Source organism: Misgurnus anguillicaudatus, chromosome 21, assembly GCF_027580225.2.
Source record: "Misgurnus anguillicaudatus chromosome 21, ASM2758022v2, whole genome shotgun sequence".
NCBI classification, from domain to species: domain Eukaryota; kingdom Metazoa; phylum Chordata; class Actinopteri; order Cypriniformes; family Cobitidae; genus Misgurnus; species Misgurnus anguillicaudatus.
The window spans coordinates 14,216,985-14,242,068 of NC_073357.2; the positions used below are offsets into that span (position 1 = coordinate 14,216,985).

At 36.7% G+C, this 25,084-nt stretch overlaps 1 protein-coding gene across 2 annotated transcripts in view; it reads right to left on the reverse strand.

Moving 5' to 3' along the window:
* LOC141348955 (signal-induced proliferation-associated protein 1-like) overlaps nt 1–25,084 on the reverse strand; it is a 195,660-nt gene that overhangs the window by 24,865 nt on the left and 145,711 nt on the right. For both annotated transcript variants that reach the window (XM_073859681.1, XM_073859682.1), the window contains exons 10-12: nt 12,592–12,957; nt 11,722–11,845; nt 5,680–5,803 (exon numbers count right to left, since the gene is read on the reverse strand). In XM_073859681.1, coding sequence (XP_073715782.1) covers nt 5,680–5,803; nt 11,722–11,845; nt 12,592–12,957 — 614 coding nt within the window. The remainder of the gene's footprint in view (nt 1–5,679; nt 5,804–11,721; nt 11,846–12,591; nt 12,958–25,084) is intronic.

The window sequence follows — 25,084 nt, forward strand, 5'->3', positions numbered from 1 at the left end:
AAACAATGTGCAAAGTAGTTGAACCAAAAAGTGCACGATTAAATATAGCTGCAAGCAGCGATGGCGGGCCCTCGCACGTTTTTTTAACGCTACACGGTGCCTCCCAGAAAACGATGCACGGTGGGCATGTGCATCAATGGGTAAATATCAGTGGACTATTTCATGTTGCTACTGACCCATTTAGGTACTGTAGGTAAAAGAAACCCCACATCTTAGACAAACGGGGGCACTAGTGAGCCACTAAATAGGCACATCTTTATCTGACGTTTTTGTCAACACTTAAGAGCCGACAACTCTGATGTTTGTGCCAAATTTAAAGTTAATCTAAGCACGCAAAAAGCCTTAAATATGCCTGAAATAAAAGTAAAGTTTGGCGCGTTGCTATGGGAACAGTGTTCAAGATATCAAAAATCCCTTTCGCAATTTAGCATCTACAATGTCTCAGCATCATGTTGACAACTTCTGGAGTCAATCCCATGAATATTCTAGAAGGAGTATTTAAAAATTCACTGCATGACACTGTAAGGCTTAAATATGCCTTTAAAATGAAAGTAAAGTTTGACACGTTGCCATGGGAACAGCATTCAAGATATCAAAAATCCCTTCGCAATTTATTATCTACAATGTCTCGGCATCATGTTGACCACTTTTGGTGTCAATCGCATGAAAATCCTAGGAGGAGTATTTAAAAGAACATCACATGGAACTGTCAAAAAATCCACCTTTTGTGACTGCCACACTTCCTGATGCCTGTTGGTGGCGCTATACCAGAGACTCACAATAGGCACATCGATGCGATCGGAATCCTTGGCCGAACGACACTGCGTATCATCCTAATAAGATATTTTTTGCTTTAGATAAAGACACTTCCTGTTTCTCTGAATTCGCCATAAATTTGTCACTTCGTCATGGCAGCGTCGTTCGAGATATCAAAAATCCCTTCACAATTTAGCAAGTCCAATGTCTCAGCATCATGTTCACCACGTTTGGTGTCAATCTTATGAAATCCCTAGGTGAAGTATTTAAAAGTTAATGACTGACACACTTCCTGGTGCCTGTTGGTGGCGCTATACCCGAGACTCACAATAGGCAAATTGATGCGATCGGAATCTTCAGACGAACAAACACCCTGCGTGTCATCACTATAAGACATTGTTTGCCTTAGATATTAGACACTTCCTGTTTTTCTGAATTCGCCATGAATTCGTCGCCTCGCCATGGCAGAACGTTCGAGATATCAAAAATCCCTTCGCAATTTAGCAAGTCCAATGTCTCGGCATCATGATCACCACGTTTGGTGTCATTCGCATGAATCCCCTAGGAGGAGTATTTAAAAGTTCACCGCATGCATTTTTTAAACATTTCAAAATGGTAGACTTCCTGTTGGGTGGAGCTAATAGGTTAGAGCGCGAAAGTTGTTTGGGTCGATGAGATCTATATGTGTACCAACTTTCGTACATGTGCGTGCATGTTTGCACGATCTGTGCATCAATGTTTTTTTTGCATTACAGGGGGCGCTACAAAGCCCCCGTGCCACGCCCGTGTTCCAGCCTTTGCCCGTTCACAATGACGGATGACTCTGACGTCTGTGCCAAATTTCAAGAGTTTTCGAGTATGTTAAGGCCCCCAAAATGCCCAAAAGTGTTAAAAAATAAATAAATTCGAGCAAAAACAATAGGGCTTCGCACCTTTCGGTGCAGGCCATTCTGGCCTGCTCCTTGGTGCTCGGGCCCTAATAATTATCTGAGCAAAAACAACAGGGCTTCACACCTTTTGGTGCTTGGGCCCTAATAAAGTTATTGGCTTCTATAGTAGGGAGTCGACTCTGAATTGCTGAAACGAGTCATTATATGGATTGGATCTGCTGCCTGACTTTGTCCACGTCACACAAACGCTTCCACGTCACACAAGATACTAATCTCCGCCTACAGCCTTGCCCGCGGGAGAAACGAAAACTATGACCCACCCACAGCTAGTGTGTTTGTGTAAACATCATGTCACACCGTGTTTTCAGTTTGTGTTTATTTCACTACCAAAGGAGACTTTTTCAAGAAGGGATATACTAAATGTGTCTGGCTGTGAAGAATCAGTGGTTAAAATTTATTTTTAACGGAGGGATTTATACATTTGGCAATGAAAGATGGTTCAATCAGTACCCACTTTATTAGCTTATGCTGCACTTACGGATTTGCTATGACCCGGTTAGTTTACATAAATGCTTAAATGAGTGTAAAATTGTTAGTTTCTATCGTCTTTTTATTGCTTGGATTAATGATGAATGATGTCGTTGTTTAAACTCTTAATATACTGTCAGAGAGTCATGTTAGCAAGCGGCTAACGCATGCACACTTACGGTTTTGCTACGACCCGGTTAGCTTACATAAATGCTTAAATGAGTGTAAAATGTTCGTTTTTATTGCTTGAATTAATAATGAATGATATGTGTTAATGTCGATAATGTCTTCTCAGTAAATCATGTTAGCACTATTGTTGGTCTGTGCCACTGATCTGTGCGAAGACTCTTGTCAGTTGACCAATCAGAGCAGAGTAGGCTACTGAAAGGTGGGGTTTAGGCAGACTAAGTCGTTGAACGCCTTCACACGAATCGTGTGGGGATCTCTGAGAAATGGGGTAATTTTAAATGTATATTTCGAGAAAATTACAGTGTTTTTTGACCTTGCATGCATTTAAACCTGTTGTCCTGACTTATACATAGTGATAGGACGCTTAAAATTGTCATCTTACTGGCTCTTTAATTGAATGAACACCTTTACAATTAAAGTTTTTCCCAAAACGCGATAAACTCCAAAATGCAATAAATCACACTCTCTGCACTTGCTCTGCCTTTGCAAGGATGTTTATGCATATAAACTTCGTTTGATGTCCTCATTAATTGATGATTATTTAAAGCATGTTGTGCATTGTTTGAGGATGGTTGCTGGAGCTGAATGTATGATAGGGTTAGAAATGGATGAAAATATATGGACTATCACGTTAACGTTTTAAAATTGACGTCACCATAATCTGCAATTCAGCTTTATGTGAATTGATTCCACTGTCTGAGTCTTTACTGTTTTATTTATATATTTACAAATGTCGATGGTTAAAATATTTTATATTTGAGTAAGTATCTTAAAATATTACAGGGTGTGAAGAACAAAGCAAAAAGTACTATTGACTATGGTAAAACTTGTTTTACAAATATGTGTGTGCGTGAGTGTACATTACATTTTTCTCTTAACTTATTTTTGTTGCCACTGATTTTTGTTCTATCCGTCTTTTGCATTTGTAATTAATAAAGCATACACGAATATGCAAAATATGAGTTTTTACTGTTTTACTGTTTAGCTCATATTACCACAGATGTGATCTTAGCTGGTATTGATGATAATTATACAAATTTCAGAAGTGTTTCAACAACAGATGAATAGCACTGTTATCAGTGCAATTTCTAGCTAAAACCAATCGTAATGTAGATTCCGGGTAGAAGTGTGGAAGTTGTTTTAGTATAAGTCTTTTCATCTTTAAAAATATACTTTCATACGTTTAAATGTCATTATGGCCATAAAGTCTTTTCTGGTAACTAACATTCATGAATATCATAGTGCTGTTTGACTGGCTGAAGTAGTCGAGCATCCTGGGGGATGGTTTGGATTGCGTTAGGGTTCAGTCATGTCATTGCAACAGTCAAACTGCTTAGTCTTTTTAAGTAAATTAAACTTACTATAGTATATTGAAAAGACACATCAAAAAGTTTTAAGATTACCCAAGAGACAACACACAACATTTAATGGTAATTAATAAGTGTCTGCTTGTGACTTATCAAATTAAGTACACAAATTATCAAAATTTATATTATATATAATATGTATTATATCAAAATAATTATAATTTTGTTATTGTTACAACCCATTATTTTGATCAGCGAGGAAAGTACTCAAAAGTCTCACTGTGAGAAATAACCTACAGCAACAATACACTAAATTTATAACTTGGGACACACAAGATACTAAATAATGATACTTTTAAGATATTTACGACTTTTAAAAGGGTTTCTCCAGGTTTCACCAAGTCTAATTTAAGACTTTTTAAGACCTTTTTAAGACCATAATGAATTAAATGTTGGACAATGAAGTCCAATTTTATAGTCCAGTGTGAATGCATCCATGTGTTTTTAGAACCTTTTATCTTTCATGACAAAAAACAAGATGTATTTCTAGGGGTGTGACAAGACACTTGTTCTGCAAGATGAAACAAGACTGGGTTCGCGAGAATAAGATCAGACAAGATTTTTTATCTTTGCTGATATTACAAGTTTTTCACCTTAAACGTCATACGAAGTTTTAAGAAATCCCCAATGATAAAATATAAAATAGCATTATAATTAACTAAAATCACATAATTTTAAAATGTTTTAACCAATATAGGGGTTTCACTAACAGTTATTTTGGTAAGGATGATGACCAAGTAATTTGATATTTTTTGGTAATAGAGCTAAATGGGCCAAAGGATTTACAATGACAATAATGATGAGAAAATAATAATTGGTTCAAATAATGTATAATGTGCATAAAATAAACACATGGTTTTATGTAACAACAATGTTAAAATATTAGGTCTGGTTACCCAGACAGAGTTTAGATTAATCCAGGACTAGGTCTTATTTATATTAGGACATTTATGGAAGATTTTTTTTAATATAACTTACAAAATACATTACTGTTGTGCATCTTGAGACAAAACACTGGCAGTGAAATATTTTGTGGTAAAAATAAAAAAATCATTAAATTGATGAGACCAGGAGTAAGGGAAATAGTGTAGTAGATCCACCCTCCGGAGCAGAGGGGGCGCTAAAGCACCTATAAGCTGGATGCCAACCGCCATTAAAAGAGAAAAAGAAGACAGGCTTCGTCCGGCAGTGGAGCCAAACCTTGATCGGATGTCTGATGGAGCAGAAGCCGCGGTGCTGAAAACTGCTGATGCAGATTCGCATGCCGTGATGCTCTTTAGGGCTACTGCTGTAGGCGCGACAGAACGGAGAAATGCCAGGTGTTTTCAACAGGTTTCTGCAGCGGCTTTATGTTTCTTACATTGCATGTGTGACACTAAAGCTTTGATGCCCATTGTTCCGAGTTTTAAAACTTTCTTGCAAAATAAACAACGGACCCCGTACGCTAACTGGTCTTTGCCACGGAGCAAAATCAGGGTTAAGAAACCAGTTTTCATTAAATGTGCCCTTCCCCATAGCTAAAACTCATTTTTCTCCATTTGCTTTTCCCCGGTCCACAAACTTTAGCGAACTCCCCGCAAACTTGTGCTTTAGTAGATTCCACCTATTCAGTTTTCCCTGACACACGAGACGAACATGAATAAAACAGTTACAGTCTTCTTGGCGGTGTTGGTTGGACAACATTTTAAGACCTTTGATACGTGGATTTAAGACATTTTAATGCTTATTAAGGCCTTTTTTCATACTACGTAATTTAAGATTTTTTAAGACTAAAACGTAAAAAACAACCGTTTTTAGTGATTGAGTTATTTTTTTAGGGAAGAAAGTAATTAAATGCAGCAATGGTTGACTGAATTTATAATAGTCAATTCACAATGGTTCACTGAATTTATAATAGATGATAATGATAATTTTAAGATACAATACAGTTATATTAAAGAAACACTTACTTTTAGTGATTGAATTATGGAGGCTCAGAGCTCTGGAGCTTCTTTTGGCTCTTTCTATGCAGACAGCTTGAACAGTCACATCACTGGCTGATGGCGGTCTCTCAAACTCCTCGTCAGGTCCACACTAGAGAGAGTAAAAAAGAGAAACAATTAAATTTACAAACTATGTTCGCCCTCGAAAAACCTTGGTCTGATAATTTAACCCTCTCGGGTATGAGGGTGTTTTGGAGCCCTGGAGGAGTTTTGACATGCTGTAACGATTAATCCACTGAGAGACGAGCAGTGTTGAACCCAAGTGCAGTTTATTATCAAAGAAAATATAAACATAACTAAAAAGTAATTTTGACTTGACTTAAACATGAACAAAACAAAGGCATGACATGGCATGAAAACAACGTGAACTCACCAAACAAATAGAATTACAGATGAACAAAGACAATGGGAACATGAGGGCAATATATAGGGACAGGAACAATCTAAACATGACACATCAGAGAATAGGGAAACTAGCAAGACAAACATTGCAATGAAATTTTCAAATAAAAGACATGAAACTAGAAACAAGAACTTCAAAATAAAAGACATGAACTAGACAAGACATTTGGCCTTTTTCAGTTAAACATATTGGTTAATATCACATAACACTGTATTTATCAGAAACTGTGCTATTATAATATTTGAGTAACATGTATGTTTATGTTCGTTTTTTTAAAGAGCCCCTGTTACGTTGCTTAACAGAACGTTATTTGGTGTAATGCAATGTGTTCACATGGTTTATGGTTAAAAAAAACATTTTCCACATACTGTACATTATTGTTGTTGCTCCTATATGCCCTGTCTTTCTGAGTCGTGCAGATTTCTACAAAGCTCATCGTTCTAAAAACCATTTGTGCTCTGATTGGCCAGCTAACAAATGTGTTGTGACTGGCCGAATACCTCAAGGGTGTTTCCAAAATGTGATGCTCCATACTATATTTGGAAGATCAGCTCCCAACAGGAGATAATATGAAGAGCTCTTTTCCAAAACGCTATAAATCCATTTCAATAGTTTTCAGAAAAAGTACATTTTTTACCTAGACACACACATTTTGTGAATATTCAATTTATTCTGTTAAAATTGTTTTTTTGCTCAGTCTGAACATGTTGAATAATGATTATTAAATCAAACAACAATATTGTTGATTATAAATTGAAAGTTAATTTAATTTTTTTTCAAAACGCTATAAATACATACATTTTTTCAATAAATGTATGTTTTTTCTTTAAAAAACAAAAAAAACACAAATAAGAGAACATGCAACATATACTCAGGGACTCTTCATACTATAAATGAATAAGTAAATTATTCAGATTGTGATATACATTGGAGCCAGTATGAAATAAAAAGAATTACACATGACTAACTTGCTATTACTCCCTCCACCATTTCAGTTTTCTCCTTAGCAGGGCGGTAGGAACTAGAGATGAGCCGGATACTCGGCTGAAACGAGTATCCGGTACGGATAAAGCACTTCTGCCGAGTACGAGTATTATACGAGTAATACGAGTCAATATCTGTGCTCGGATTAAATGAAAATCATCATTGGGTAGCTGATTGTGTCAGCGTTCTGTGATAGGCTAGTAGTAACAGCGCCGCCCCTCCCCTACACAAATACAGATGTATCGTGTTGCTGTGAGTCCCGCAGCTCCGCTCTGCTCATTCACACACAGAAAAGCTCTCTGTCTCTCTCCCTCAGTCACTCGGGTTCGCGGTTCTTTTCTGTTAAAGTTTAGGGTTTCTTTAGCTTTTTACTTCGGGTTGTAACGTTCAAATACGTACTAACCAGCAGAGTTCTGGTAAACGTGGGTTCGTTCAGACGTGAATGGGACGCGCATCGCGTCTCTGCCTGTCGGAGATTTTTTTTCTTTTTTTAAACCTTCAGCTGGGAGCTGTCTGTGTCCCGCTCTGCACACTCATACACAGAACAGCTTTCTGTCTCTCTCTCCCTCAGTCTCTCGGGTTCACGGTTCTTTTCCATTAATGTTTAGGGCTTCTTCAGCTTTTTACTTCGGGTTGTAACGTTAATACATACTAACCAGCAGAGTTCTGGTAAACATGGGTTCGTTCAGACGTGAATGCAACTCGCATCGCGTCTCTGCCTATCGGAGAATTTTTTTCTTTTTTAAACCTTCAGCTGTCTCTAACCAGTAACCAGACACTGAGTGTCTGACACGTATTTGCTGTATTTCATACAAAAATAAAGGTATTAAGCTATAATATAAATATTAGAAATTAATTTAAGCTACTCTCTCTCTCTCTCTCTCTCTCTCTCTCTCTCTCTCTCTCTCTCTCTCTTGTCAGTTTTTTCTCTCTGACACTTTTTTGCTGTATTTCATAAAAAATAAAGGTAGTAAGTTAAAGTTAGTGTTATAAATATTACAAATTAATTAAGCTACACACACTCTCCCTCTCTCTTCCTCTCTCTGCCAGTCATCTAAGTTTTTTCGTTTTAACCATCAGCTGGCTTTAACCAGTTTTTTTTACTCTGACACTTTTTGCTGTATTTCATAAAATATAAAGGTAGTAGTGGTATAAATAATAAATAATATTACAAATTAAGCTACACACACAAACAAACACTCTCTCTCTCCCTCTTATGATCAGTGATACAGAAATATAACAATTTCTGATCAACCCATATATTAATTGCATGCTTAAAATAACATACCGGTTAAAGCCCCGCCCATTTCAAGACAAACCCCGCCTACTTTCGGGTTAGGCCACACCCACTCCGAGTACAGATACGGATACAGATAATTCATATGGTTTACAGATACAGATACAGATACAGATAATGCTGTACTCGCCCATCCCTAGTAGGAACCTCTTTTGCTCAATATATTTCACATCTCTCTCTCTCTCTCTCTCTCTCTCTCTCTCTCTCTCTCTCTCTCTCTCGTCTACACACAGTTGTATTAACCTCACACGCACACACAGCGAGCTCCCCTCGATCTCTCAATGACATACGCGCTCATAATGTCCAAACCAAAAAGCACAACTTTACAGATGTCCCTGCATTGTTCACAAGCCACATTTTGTACTTTTGCACTACACACAATCTTCAATAGCACCTTATCATGGTATATGTATCAAACGCCAGTCTGTCTATCAGCAGGCTATCGAACTATTCAGTACTTTTCATGTTACGTTAGCTGGTTTCTTCACAGGAAAAAAACTTTATCGCGAACGTACAAAACGGTATTAAACGAGCCAGTTCTGAAACGAAAGTTGTACATACCAAACACTTTGATGAAGATCGCCTTGCAAACGGGTACATTCTCCGGATGATGTATTAACATGACATTAATCCTCATTTTGAGTAATGAATGAACATAAACAAACATCTGTTCAGAGCGCCGCCATTGGATTGCGTCGAACGCTCATCGAAATCTGATTGGTCGAGAGGATAAATCGCGTTTAGGCTAAAATAGGCTCCGGTGCTTATCGCGTTTTGGAAAAGAATGGCATCTTGTACCTACATTTTAACAAGGAAATGTAGTGATTTGGCATAAAACGTTCATGGAGCAGTGAATAGGTTCAGTACACAGCCAAATGACATGACAAACTCATTTTTTTTTTAAATGGCGTTTATCGCGTTTTGGAAAAGAGCTCTTCATATCATCTTTACTATATTTGGAACCCGAATCTGATACAGAAAAAAGGCAGATGACCAAGCTGATCGATCAACTTTGCTAAAGTGGCTTGAACAGAACGTAACAGATTGATGAGGCAAGGATACTATAGTGACCATACGTGCCATTCTCCCCGAGGGCGTCCTGGCCAGGATTTCGGTGCGTCTTCCTGAAGTCGTATTTGTTGACCGCATACAGGTACACCATTCAGTTAAAAACATAAGACATACAATCGTAGTTTCATTCTTACCTTAAAATGTAACAGTTGCTTTTCTGTAATAATAATAATAATCCTCTATGACATATGTGGTCGACAAATATGACTTCCGGAAGACGCACCAGAAATCCTGGCCAGGAAGAATGGCACATATGGTCACCCTAAAGGATACTAAAACATGAAACTATTTCTGTACAACCACTTGTGATCGTAAAAACAACAAAAAAAAGTGCTACTCTACACTGCTTAAAACTCATGATTGAATCATAGTCAGTAGCACATTTTTAAAATATAAAAACATAGCCTACTTACAGGCTGTGATTTAGAAGCAGGCAGAAATATGATAATGTGGATCGAGTTGATGTCAACTGGCAGCGGAAGTAAACTGTTGCCTACTAATAGACAAAGAGGAGCTGGAGTGCTTCTGGTATCCCTTGTATTTATCCCTTGTGCTCTCGGAAGGGTTAATTGTTTATAAAAATAAATGGAAAAAGTCCACACTCTTAGAAAGGATGTGTTAATTTTTTACACATCTTTGTGCATTAAACTTTTAACACATTATGGGGCGGTTTCCCGGACCAGGATTAGCTTAATCCAGGACTAGGCCTTAGTATAATTAGGAAATATAACTAGTTTTAAACAACTAGTTATAATTAGGAAAATATAACTAGTTTTAAACAACATGCCTTACTAAAAACATTACCTGTGTGCATCTTGAAGTAAAACAAAGGGCCCTGATGTATTTTAAGATCTGTAAGTGAAAGTTGTTTTCAGTTTGGAGAGCTCTTAAAAGGGTTTAAGTCTAGGACTAGTCTAATCCCTGTCCGGGAAACCGCCCCTATGTGTATCTTTAACACATTATGTGTGATTTTGTGTTAAAAGTAACACAAAATGTGTTGTTTCAATAATTACACAGAGATGGGTGGATTCTGGGACAACGCATTTAGTGTGTCATGAATGGTTAGTAAAACAATATATTTTAGAAGTTGCTAAAAATAATGCCAGGGAACACATACTAAACATTTGTTGACAAGACTTTTGAGTACTGGATGAGTTGAGAATTGCTTCAGAAAGATGTAAAAAACATTTCCACATTAAATAATATATTGATTTAACTATTTTGTAAAGGCAATTTGCAAGGGAGTGTAAAATATGTAATCATTATAAGTAAATGTCCACAAAACCAAGTCCTATTTAAGGTTCCAATATGGCAAATTAAATAGGACTTGGTTTTGCAGCCATATAAAACAAAGAAGAGTATTGACAGCAGGGAAACAAGATGGTTTTGGTGCACACATGGATTAAAAAGTGCTCCATGTCTAAAGTTAAATACACAGCTGGATCTTCATTGTTTTGAACCTACTTTTATACCAGAGGTCCTGGACATCTTATTGAGACACATGGCTTCATGGATTATAACAAATACCCACTTGACTGAAGAGAAGAGAGCAGCAAGATGTTGTCCATCAATTTTTCTGTGTTTTTTCCTGCATATGTTATTGTAACGCTGCTTTGAAACAATTGAAGAATTGTGAAAAGCGCTATATAAATAAAATTTTATTGAACCATTAGGCTGGCATACTGTCAATCTGATGTCTATATGCCATTTAATAAGAGGTCTATCAGTTAATGCCTGATCATTGATTACTTGTAAAGTTTGCATTTTCAAATGTCAAAGGTCAATTTAGACAATGAAAAAAATAGATTTTTTATTTAGCTGCTTTGTTGAATTTAATGCATTTAAGATGTGAATGTTAAATAATCATGTGATTTTACATCAATTGTGTGTGTGTTTTTTTTTTGTATGTAATATTGCATGTAAAATTTTATGATCTTGTTTTGGGGGGGGGGGGGGGTGCCAATAGGGACTTGCTCTCGTTTTTCTGTGTTTTCTTTTGTGTTATTGTAAACCCGCTTTAGAACAATTAAACAATTGTGAAAAGTGCTATATGCTCATATGACTATTACACATGACTATTTACACACATTACCAAGTAGAATTTTATATAAATGTCTACATTTGTACCAATAAAGTGTTGATACAGTATTTCAGTGACAGGTGGGATAGCATATATTGACATTAATTTGGTTAGATAGAGAATAAATTTACAATTTGTGTTGGTGTTAGTGACAATAATACTGCATTTGCATACCTGTTCCCTATGTTCCAGAAGCACTTTTGGTTTGATTGCCAGCTTGATGTCAGAATCCCGTAGCTCCTCAGGGTTTTCGTAGATGTGCTTGTTTCTTTTCTGCCCCACATTATCATATTCGTGCCTGACATGCAGAATAAATACGATTACTCAGTGCACTTTGACAAAAATTATTTTGACAGTTTATTTCAGCAGTGGCCGGATTCACAAAAACATTCTTACGACAAGAAATAAGAACTTTCCTAAGATAAATTGTAAGAAGTTCATAAGAATGTTCTTAAGTGCAATTCTCAAACATTTCTTAAGAAGTTCTGAAATATTTACTTAGGAACATCCAAAATTTTTATCTTAAGAAGAAAATGACAAGCTTTGAAATTGATTATTGTACCCTGCTCAATACTTATCAGTCTATTAATCCTTTTACCACCACGCGATCATTAACGCAATACATACGATGTGTTAAGACTATGCTATACACGGTTGTACAAAGGGCAGCTAGTGTATGAAGGCGGTGAGTAAATATTGTTCCCTAATGTCCCAATCGGTCATGTGGGACATAAGGAAAAAAATAACTTTCTTAAGAAGGTTTTTTGAGAATACAAAATATTCTTAACTTTTATCTTAAGATTGAATTTAAGGAAAAATTGGCAGTTAAGAAAAATGTTCTTTTAAAGTATGTTTCAAGAGTTCACACTTACAAATAATGATATGCGTATTTGGCGTGCTGTCTGAGGAGAGGGCTCTGAGCTCTGCATTTGGCCCGAGCACTTCTCAACAAAGAGAGGGCTCCTGGGTCTGTATTAGGCCCGAACCCAGAACAAAGTTAATAAAGTTAAATTAAAAGTATATTACGCAAATTGAAATCTCTACCTTTCATAGAAATCCTCGCTTGTGGGGTGTCTTTCTAGTGAGTAGCTCCGTGTTAGAGAGATGGGGGTGATCTCTGAAATCTGGGTTTGTGCACTGTCCTGCAGGGAGGTTGCCCGCAAGAGAGGTATGCTGGGTAAAGAGAGCATCAATTCTGAATCCCTGGACTCTGGAATTCCCATCTCTTCTCCAAGTTGCTCTTTGTGAGTTTGAATTTCACTGTCTGATCTTCTATTTTCTTTCTTCTCTTTTTCCCCTCCATCATTATTCTCTCCTCTCTCATCCAGGACCCAAGCCTCACCTGATTGTCCCTCTCCAGACTTTGCCTCTGCATCCTGAATGGCTTTCTCATACAGCTCTGAGAAACTCCTGTGCTCATACATTCACAGAAACATGCAAAATACAAAAAAAATAATAATTAAAAACACGACAAAAAAAAAAACAGAATGGAGGGGGCACCGTTGTGCCTGAAGCATGTACATTTAAGATGTGCTTTCGACTGCTCCCAGAGAATATTATTCAATTATTTAACAGAACATGTTTTTTTTTGTCATAAAATGTTCAAACTAACTTCAACTAGAACTACACTTGCACTAATAATAAGCATCTTGCTTCAAAGCCGACGTGAGTAAGGAAGGCCGTAACAAAGTCTCTTCAGGCGACAGTAATGGGTCCTTGAAGAGTGAGTGTGCCACAGACAAGTCACCCGGGAACAGAGCCGTACACAGAATTTCATAAACACTGGATATTTATTTTGCTAGGGCATGCATCCCCAGAAATATTGTGATTTCCCTGCTCTAAATATATGCATTTTAAGATAGCAGAAGAGTAAAGAATCAGATAACTATAGATTTGAAACCATGTCAGTACACATTAAATTGATGCAAAGAACAAATAGATACAGTGCCCTCTACTGGGACAATATAGTCTTTGTTTGATGTGGAGTCAAGAAATGTCATTTCAAGGTGAATATGAGACAAAAGTACAAAATGTCACATTTTATGTTTTAACTTTTTGGCATAGGCCTACACAAATAACAAACTCAGTGAAACAACACTTTTGGATTTTAATTCTTCTATCTGTGAACATGGTGAAGCAATTGTCTGACAAGTGTTAAGTGACGAACTGTGTTCTGATCCATTAATTGTTTACACATGAAAAACAGAGAATGTTTGATCAATGCGTCTGCAGTCTGGGTCTAACACACATGCATCAGGATGAAAGGTTGTTGTTCTGTGTTGGAAAAGCATGTATGTGTTGAAAACATAATCAAATGTTAATAAAATGTAACAGTGTGTACTTTTGACTGATATTCATCTTACCAATTTCTTCACTTCACAGCAAACAGAGAAGTTTTGTCTTTACTGTCCCAATTCTTATGAGTTCACTGTATGTTTGTTGGAATAGGAACACATTGTTTTAACGCTTTCCCATCCATGGCACAGTGGACTGCGTCAGTAGATTAAACAAATGTTACTGATATTATTACAGTGGTGTGTAAAAGTTTTTTTGCGGATAAAATATTAATATTTACTTAACTAGATGTTTTCACGTATTATAGCTAAATAAGTTCACACTTTCATTAACTGTCTGCACTTGTTGCACTTTGGAGCTTCTGTGATCTGCACCTATCAGTGATGGCCGGGTTGATCCATAATGAGCAGGTGCCTGCGGTCACCCGCAGTTATGAGTCATTCAAAAATATATTTATTGACATTCGGGTCGCGGTTCGGTTGTTTGAAATAAAGATGCCAATTAACTATTTTAAACAATTACTACTTTTAAAAAATGCGGGCCAGAAGTGGGTCGGGTAAAAAAATTGCGGTCCAAGTTGTGGGCAGGTTAGTTGAAAACGTTGGTCGGGTGCGGGTTGTTTATACATTGACCCATACATCACTGGTGCCTATGTCTGGTTTTTCCTCTCTCAATGATCAATTAACCCATCAGTTCATAGATTCAGCTAGTGAGTTCCTGTACTAGACATCATTATGCCTATTTGTTATTTTGACTTTCTATAATTAAGAATTTATTTATTAGTGGCAGTATAGTCTCTGGGTTAAACCTATTTTTCATTTTACTAGTAATGGTACTTGTATTGTCATTCTGGTGAACTGTTTTATGTTGATGATGGATCAGCTTTACACAACTGCATAAGTTCGGTTTTATGCACTTTTGCTATTATTAGAGGTGCTTCCATTCATGCAAAGCATCACTATTGCTATTCCTCAGCTGTATTATTTTTAATTAGCGTTCAAGCCCAGAATGGGCGAAGACCCCTATTGAAATCTGTAGTTTTCTTCTTCTTCTGCCATTGCGTCTATGGCAGCCCATAGAACCGTATGTAGGAAAGTTATTAATTTTGGCACACTGATAGAGGACAGTGCAAATAGTTACCACACCAAATTTGAAGTTTCAAAGCCGCTAGCGCCACCAACATTCCAAAATTGCACTTACGTTTTTGCTTATAACTCCGAACCCCTAAATCCTAGAAACAAAATTATCGTTTCTTCTAATTCACTCATGCCGATTCGATTGCACATGCATATGACGTCATTTTACGTCATGTAAATTTTTCCACCATTTTGAATAATTATTTATAGAGCTTTTGTCCGATTTGCAAAAAAAAATTGTGTGTAGCATCTAGAGACACTCAATGCAAAAAGTTATGGAATTCGTGTTGATTCGCCAATCCGTTTTCGTATACCGCATCAATGAATTTTACATAGAGTGCAAAAAAAAAGTATTTGAGCTGTATCTTTGCCAAAGTTAAGCCTATAGACTATTTTTGATGGCAGTCATGACCTGAGGGTGCGTGCACCGTTTGGGTGTGGGTCTCGTTTTTAATTTTCTAATCAAGTTCAGTATTTCACAAACGCAATGGCATATCGGTAAAAAACTTTGTATGGTTTATCAGTGACATCTTCCAAAAGCACCTGCAAACATTTAGGCCAGCGTCGCATAGTGGTCAAGAGATGTAAATAAATGTATAAAATGTTTATAACATTTCATTCAATTGTCATACTGTCGTTAGACTTCAATCTATTGATTCCTTGGCTCAAACTGAGTCTGACGGACCAAAAATGTCAGAGTCAAACCTACTTCCTGTCTGCCATTTTGAATTACATAGCATATAAAAAATATAAAAAAAGGTATCCCGCACACTATTAGCTTGCAAAAGATGAAAATATTTATTACAGCGACGTTTTGAACACAAGATCTTCATCAGGCATACATACATGGTTGCAGTTCCACCGAGTTATTTAAAAACCAGTCACATGAAAAAATAATCATAGGCCAATCACAGTGTCGGACCTTCAATGACCAATCACATTTGAATACACAAATTTTTTCGTCACATATTAACAACCTCAATATCATACAATACAAGAAAAAACAGTCTAAGACGACAATGAGAAAACATCAGACAACAGTAAATACTGAATGAGTGATCAGTGACATAAAGCACAATTGCATACACAATTAAAAGCAACAATTGACAGAGATTATAACATCACATTAAATAGGGCTTCGTCATTCATACGCAAGGGTGATAATGTTTGCAGAGTGAAAATCCAAAATACACTATACTAATATACTATATCTACTAATACAGAACTTAATATATTTTTCTATTTTCCAGCTTTATCTTTACATTTTCTGTAAAAAAAACAATAATAATGAACCCTTGACTATGTATAGTGTGTTAGACTTGATGAGTTCTAGTGCACTTATTTATTGCTGTTAGGGATGCACTGATAGGATTTTTTTTGGCCGATGCCGATACCGATTTAAACAGACAACTTCTGGTCGATATCGATGCCGATACCGATATTAAACCCTTGTATACAATACTATACAGTTGGTCTATTAGCTAGTTTATTTCTGCATCAAATTATTTTTACTGAAAATGGATTGGTTCTAATTAATATTTAACTGACCAACATAATAAGAGAGGCACAAATTAAGCTAAAAAAATATAATAAGACAACATGACAACCTTCAAATGTGGTTTTTGCTATTCAGCATTTCTTTTATCAACAACATTAACTCTTTTTTTTTTACATGTAATGAATTTATTTAATACCCATAAATAATGCCAGTGCTATTGCTTTAAACAGAGTATAAATATTGCTATTTCAAAAAAAGTTGGACTTCTTTTCCCCACTAAAGTGCAGTCTGTTTCTTTTATTGTCCAAGACATTTGAGCCAGCTCAACAAAGGTATTCTGTCGGTGCTTAAGTATAGTGCACACCAGAACATTAAATAATTTGAATTGAACAAAAGACATGTAATTCATTGCCTTTATGTGGTTAATTAATAAACAATCGGTATCGGCCTTTCTCGTGCTATTGCCGATATGCCGATGGTTTCAAATTCATAAAAAATCGGCCGATAAATATCGGCGGCCGATACATCGGTGCATCACTAATTGCTGTTCTTGTGTTGCTCTAATTGCTTCTATTGTTTACCTCATTTGTAAGTCACTTTGGACAAAAGTGTCTGCTAAATGACTAAATGTAACACCTAGCGCCGCGACCTGGATGCAGACTGCACAAGGGCAGGCTGCACCTGGGGGCAGTTCGAAAGACTGACATGAGACAGAGATGCTTGGAGGACCCTTGTCGGCAGCCTATTCCCCAGAAAGTGTGGTAGGTGAAAGATTTATCATCTATCTCTTACATCCAGAGAGGGAGCTCCTTTTGAAAGATTGATATTGATTGGTTTTAGTACAAGTAAATAACATTAGTCTATTAGTCTATTGTGAGAGCTTAGTATATTGCTGTCAGTCCTGATTGGTGGACTAGCCGCTAGGGTAGAGGGATGTAAGGGTTTGGAGTCTAAAATGTTGGAGTCTAAAATCGCAATAAGAGTCAAAGCAGAGTTGGGAAGCTCTGGCAACAACGGACAAGCGAGCAAAATGACCTAAAGCCGCAAGGATTTACTGAGTATCCTATACAATATGAAGGATCTGAAAGTCCTTTATGTGAAATTATCTGTTCCTCTCGAAATAATTTGTTCCTCATAAACACTAAGTAGGATGAGGAAAAAGTTTTTTTCATTTAGATCACATTACTTAAATCATGGGTTTGGACTAGGGGTGGAACAATACATGTATTCGCTTCGAACCGAATCGGTACGGGGGTCACGGTTCGGTGCATGAATTTAAACGGAGAATACACGGTATGAAAATAAAAAAAACTTGCGTGCAAAATAATTAATGTAATGCGGAACTACTGCTAGATAGGCGGGTTCTTTATGGACAGCTAATCTGTTGCCCCGCTTTAGCTCTGAAGCTCTGATTGGCGCCAATGCAGCCGAGCTCCGCCTATGTATGCGCTCTATCAGAGCCCGTCTACATTCTCTGGCACTCTGCATTCAGTCAGTGAATGAGCAGCCGACAGCGAGTATGGCAAGTGGTGTTCCACAAGAGTTAGACGTTCCGCCAGCCTCTTTAAGATCGCAAGTTTGGCAAAGCTTCAGTTTTCCAGTCAGTTACAATAGTACAGGCGAGAGAGTGGTGGAAAAGACGAGGACCTTGCATCGGCGTTGTTCAGCAGTTGTTAGGTATGTGAGTGGAAATACATCTAATCAGGGCTCTCAAGTCTCACGCATTCACCTTGACAAACACGCATTTCAGTCAGTTCATACGCCACACTTTGTATTTCTCACGCTGAGAAGTAGGAGATAAATTGTCCTGCTGTATACAACAGGCATACGCAGGGCAGTTCTGTCGAGTTCAGCTGTTTTCAGTTTTTAAAGCGTGCTCAACTTTACGCAGCGCCATCAGCGTCAGAGTACCGCGAGAAATCTTGCGGAGGAGGCTGATTTCAAATCGCTCTCGCGTTACTCTGACGTCATCCACTTGTCGTTTCTTGCAGCACCTCGTGAAGTCGTACACACCTATTAATTCATCCTACAAGCCTATTTTTTGGTTCTTTAGTACATTAATATGAAATAAGGCCAAAATGTAATTTTAAAATGTATTTAGGTAACACTTGTAATACATTTGAACCCATATTTGTATGAAAGATGAGTACAAGATTACTTAAAGAGGTATACATTTTTGAAATACGAGATAGTATGTTAAATGCATTTCAGTTCATATTCATGACATCTGAAAATAACACTGATAAGGACACCTATGTTTTTAAGATTAGCTTAAGTACTAAAAAAAATGCCTTCTTCATTTTTGTTTTGCTTTTCCCTCCATTGTACCGAAAGTGAATCGAACCGTGGCGCCTGAACCGAGGTACGAACCGAACCGGGACTTCTGTGTACCGTTCCACCCCTAGTTTGGACAAATTACTATTATTCTTGTTTATATACCTGGGCCTTTTAATTTGCAGCCAAGGGCAAAACAGGCTGATGTCTTCTTTGTTATGTGAAGTCCCTCCTTCAGAAATACGTAACAAGTTCTGATTGTGTAGCTTGTTTAGTGTGCTATAATTCGATAGCAGCTTAGCTTAGCAGAGCCGTTTGAGCCAAAACTGGTGACTGACGTATTCATGTGGGCGGAGTTTAGTCAACAAACTGTTTTACTGACGTAATTAAAGCAGGAAATAGAGGGCTGTAGTCCAAACCGACCTTTCGTTGTAGGCTTTTAATCGCCTGGCAGTGAACTTTGAGCTTTATTATTTTACAGGTATTATTTATGATATTATAGCAACGTTACACACTAACTAGGTTTTAAAAAATGGTATCAGGAAGAATGTGACCTTTAAAAAGGACTAAACCTGTTATTCAGCAGGTGCAGACATGGACTATAGTTAATAGATAATCTCAGAGACTGTTTTGACGGCACAGACTGGGGAAATAATAGCTTTTTTAAGAAATAAGAGATATATGGTAAAAGAGCTAAATAAAGCTAAAGGAGGCACCACTAGATTACAAGAGGAAGGTGGAGGAGAAATGTACAGCTGATAATGTTAGAGATGCATGGAAGGAATCAAACAATGTTCGGTAGACAACAGAAACAAGTACAGTGAGTTGATAGTGATCCCCATAAATTTGTCAACAATTTTAAAAAATCCTCACAATTTGACGATATTGTAGATGCTGTAAATAATAATAATACTTGCACAGAGTCTAAACCTGGATCCATTATGGCAGACATTTGGGCCAGGTGTGAATGGGAGGTACAGTATGTTGCCTAGGTCAGTCTAGTGATTGTAAGCCACATTTGAAATAGTGTGCTTCACAATGAATAATTATTAAAATTTAAGGATTTAGGCTTTTCAAATCTTGTCACAAAAAAAATAAAAAAACTATAAGTTGTGTAAATAAATAAAAACTTTTATTTTAACATCTACAGTATGGTCACCCTTCTATCAGTGTGGTCACAACTATCACAAAACACATGAACAGTCCTTGATCATCTGTAATGTGCTGTCCAAACATAGCATGAGACTGGATCTAAGTGCAGATAGAAAAATGTAATGTGATCCAAACATAAACCATGAAATCCTTGACATGAGGTAATCCATAAATGTGAGCATGAACATGAAACAATGCAAACACAGCAACTACATTCAATTACCAACAAGGGACAATGGAAACATGAGGGCTATACTGTATATGCAGACAGTGAACCAATGAGAACATGAGACATAGGGAACAGGGAAACAAGAGACAATAATGGCCAGAAATTATTTCAAAATAAAAGACATGAACATGAGAACTTAGAACTTCAATTTAAAAAACATGAACATGACAAGACAAACCCCTTACATCTTCTCATTAACAATAAAGTGGTGTCAGATGTGTTTAAACTAAAGCACAAAGTCTTTCGGTATAACGTTTTTAAACAGGACAATCTGTGTCAATTGAGCCTTGGATGTTTAATTTCATTTCTTCCAGTTCAATCCTATAGCCAAAAACACACACAACAAAATTATTAGATATTTATGTATACAAATAAAAAGTTCACATGTTAGACATGTTAGTCCCAAGCAGTGGTGTAAAATTGGGGTATGCAGTATATTCAGTACATGGGGCGCCACACGAGGGGGGGGGGGCGCATTGCGCAATTTTTTTACAATTCTGAATAGAATGAATAATATACAAAATCAAAAGTTTATTTGTTAAATATAATGAAAATCATATTTTTATGGCACTTTAAATAAGTTAAAATAATATTTTATTATATCAAGTGTCAAACGCTGGCCCTCAGACAAAACACAGACTAAAACAGGATAGATAAGGGACTGAAGCACAGCACAGAGAGTGGGAAAAGTAAAAACAAAGCAGAAACAAGAGGACAGCAATAAATCTCTGTGGATTAACAGAGATCAGGAATCCTAAACTATCATTTTTAACCACTGTCTTCAAATCAGGAAGGATACGTTGTTGTCTGACTCTGAGAGAGCAAACATATTAACATTAGTATCGGTCCATCTCCGTAATGCTCAAAAAGTATGTTTGTGAATGGGAGTTTGATTTACATTCCAGAAAAATTAAGGGGATTGTTAAATTTGTTCACTGATCCTCCCACCACCAAGCACAAACTTATTGAGGTCTTCATTCTCGGTTAATGCAGACAAGCAACTGGCATTAGAAAGCATTGATGTGAGTAAACTTTCGTCAAGATATCCCTTTAAAATTCATAAGACACTGATTTACATATGGTATGATAGAGAGTTGCTAAAACAATAATTTGCAACAATTAACTCTTTCCCCATCATTGACGAGATCATTTGTCAATTAACTCTTTCGCCGCCATTGACGAGATATTTCCGTCTTTCCGCAATACCGCTATTATCCACCAGGTGGTGCCCTTCCCCACCTTTTTAACCCGGAAGTATTGCCCTATGGCAAGCAGCTGCATGTCCGTGTCTGTTTTAAAGATCGCTCTGAATGGGAACTTTATGAAAAGTCTTTCACAAAAATTGAATTATCTCTGCTTTTGGCTCAAAATGTGGTGTTTTTGCAGAAACCTACCCATATTCAAAAGCTGATTACAAAAGAACTACTGAAGGTAGGATGAAACGGGTTTTTTTTGTTTGAAAGCAGAGGGTCTGTTCTTTCATTTGATATATTGTATGTTTATATATTTAAAGAAGAACATTTTCTGGAAGGCATTAAACTTTTGTGAAAATCATGAAAAACGCTGGCTGGCAACTTTTTTTTTAAATGCTGGCGGTGAAAGAATTAAGAGAAAACACTTCCCTTTTATCCACCAGGTGGCAAACTTCCGCAACAAACCCGGAAGTAGCGCCTCACGTGAAAGAGAAAGAAGTCTGTGTATGTTTTAAAGATCGCTCTGCATCTGATCTGTATCAAAAGTCCTTCACAAAAATGCAATTATCTATTACATTGTTTTTGAAGAAACCTACCCATATTTGAGAGGTAATAAAAATAGAAATAATGAAGGTAGGATGAAACGTTTTTGTTTTTTTGAAAGCAGAGGATCTGTTCTTTCATTTGATATATTGTTTGTTTATATATTTAAAGAAGAACATTTTCTGGAAGGCATTAAACTTTTGTGAAAATCATGAAAAATGCTGGCGCTAGCTGGCAACTTATTTTTTTTAAACGCTGGCGGGGAAAGAGTTAAAAAATTTTGCTCCTGTTGCCAGTACAGGCAAGAAAGGTTAACGGCAGGAATTCCTGATAAAGGCGAGAAATTTCACGTCATGAAGAACATGAACGCGAAAAACTGTTTCAGTGCATGCGCATTGCTTCTGTGCGTGTCACATCTCAATTTGCTGAAGAACTAGGACCGATGCAAATGCAATGATGATATGAGAAGAATGAAACAATTATTCAAATAATATATAATATATTCTAATAACTCTAAATAATAATAACTCTGTTATGGTACCACAGACCAGATGAGACAGAGATATAAAAAAGTGAGTATTAATTAAACATGAGCATTAAAAAGCAGATAATATGAATATGCAGATGAAATGATGATTAACACAGATTCAGACAATGCGCTTAGATCATCAAAATAGGGCCCAAAGACTTCCAAATCTTCATAGAGATGAGTTGAGTCAGAGTTACACCGATTTCGCGTTGCATGTTAACACCTTAACTGGCTTTTTCCGCAGCTTTGTTCATGTGCGTATTTCTCCACGTGTGAAAGATAAATGTCACGCACGGAAGTAAGCGCAAAGTCTCCGCCCGACTAAAGTGGGTGGCAGAAAAACTATGAAAATAAAAGCTGATGAAAAGAGATACAATAGTATAGCTTAAGACAGATATGCCGTCAGCTTTTTGAACGGCTATTATGTACTATAGCCGGTGACGTCACTGCATGCGAGAAACCTGACAAATCTCAAGTCCCATGAAATGCTGTTTTCTGCATAGCCGGTTTATTGATTTGCATGTAAATCGTAAAAAAGCTGATTATTGATAGTTATCCGCTTATTCTGTGCATGTAAACACACTCAATGACTGGGTGTGTGCTGTGTAATGAGGGACAGGTGACGGTGATTAGTACCCTGGTAAAATACCCAATAGAAACTATCATAGAAATTCTACTGGTTTCCATTAAAATACTAATAGGAACCACTGGCTTTTACCATTAAAACTACTTCAAAATTCTTTTTTGAAGGGTTTTGGGACATATTCCAGTAGGATTTAATGCACCCACCAATAGAACCCAACACATTCCAGTAGAGACCCACAGAGACCATTACAGTTTCCATTACAACCAATAAGATTTCATACTGAAAGTTAACCTTGTAGAATGTAAGATAATGGCCCATTGACTCATCCATTAAGATTGAGATAACAACAAAATGATGATAGACATTGATAAAGCAAGCAAAGAAGCAGGTATTAATTAACGAGAGACACACATAATATTATGATTAGGGAAGAGCAGGGCACAAAGTAACACGGGGTTAATTGTAACATGGTTACTTTACACTTTTCTCTTTATCTTTATTTTTTTACAATTACACCGAAAGTGATAGGAGTGCAAGCGTTACAACTAGTGATGCACCGATGTATCGGCCACCGATATTTATCGGCCGATTTTTGATGAATTTGAAACCATCGGCATATCGGCAATAGCACGAGAAAAGCCGATACCGATTGTTTATTAATTAACTGCATAAAGAAATCCATTAAATGTAAAAAATGAGTTAATGATGTTAATAAAATAAATGCTGAATAGCAAAAACCACCTTTGAAGGTTGTCATGCTGTCTTATTATATTTGTTTTAGCTTAATTTGTGCCTCTCTTATTACGTTGGTCAGTTGAATGTTAGTTAGATCAAATCCATGTTCAGTACAAATAATATGATGCAGAAATAAACTAGCTAATAGACCAACTGTATAGTATTGTATACAAGTGTTTAATATCGGTATCGGCATCGGTATCGGCCAGAAGTTGTCTGTTTAAATCGGAATCGGTATCGGCCCAAAAAAATCCTATCGGTGCATCCCTAGTTACAACTTATTTTATAGGTGGGGTTTATTCTAACAAAAATAATTCTATAAAATTCTGTCTATATACTAAAGGAGCATATTGTTTATATATCTGTCTATAATAAATAGATGTCCACACATTCATTCATGATCCTTCATCTAACAATCCCGTTATTATGCATTGATGCATATGAATAGATTCTAATAGGTATTATTTCGATTAATTTTTTTGTTTGTTATCATTGTATACCTGAGGCTTTTACAACAGTGTTACAACAACTGTGTTACAACTAACCCTGTTGTTTAAAAACTATCAGTTACCAGGAGTTGCCGACATGTTTCAAAATGGTGTTATGTTTTAGGTAAGTGATTAAAACAATATAATAATAAAGGTTGGATTTAGTTACTTAGCCTATTATTGATTTGGATTGTATCAATGCAACAATTTGTCATAAAATGCCATTTGAACTTCATAAAAGTCTCAACTATAGACAAAACACAATGTGCTTAGGATAACTACACAGGTATAATATTTTATGTCTTTATTAATCACATCCCATTAAACATTCACAGTGATCATGTTGAGTGAATATTAACATCATACAGTCCCCAGAAAGTTTTCAAAAATGCAGAAGATGCTGGTAAAGCAAAGATTGTGCAGCAGGACCTGGAAGATTTTGAAGAACAGTGGGTAGTTTAATGGCTCAGATCAGACAAGAGACAACTATCACAAAACATAAAAACAGTTGTGGGTCATCCAGAAAACAGCAACAACATAGTCATTTACAAAGATCTCTTACTTTTCCACATCACTGTAAATGTTAAATGGGATGTGTTTAATCAACATGATCTCACAAAGGGATAGTCACGGAATTTTTTGCTCATTTTTCCGTGGCATTCTCACGGATTGGTTACTCAACTGCTTTTTCCTATTTTCAAACCATTGTCGCTTCGGTTTAGGGTTAGATTTGGTGTTTGCGTTAGTATGTCACTTTAAGTATTGGTTTATACAATTTTTTCTGATGTATTCTTTTATATTTTCTAAACTTTAATCAATTGTCTCCTGGTGTTGGGGTTAGAGTTGGGTTTGGGTAGGGATGTCATTTTATGTAAATCT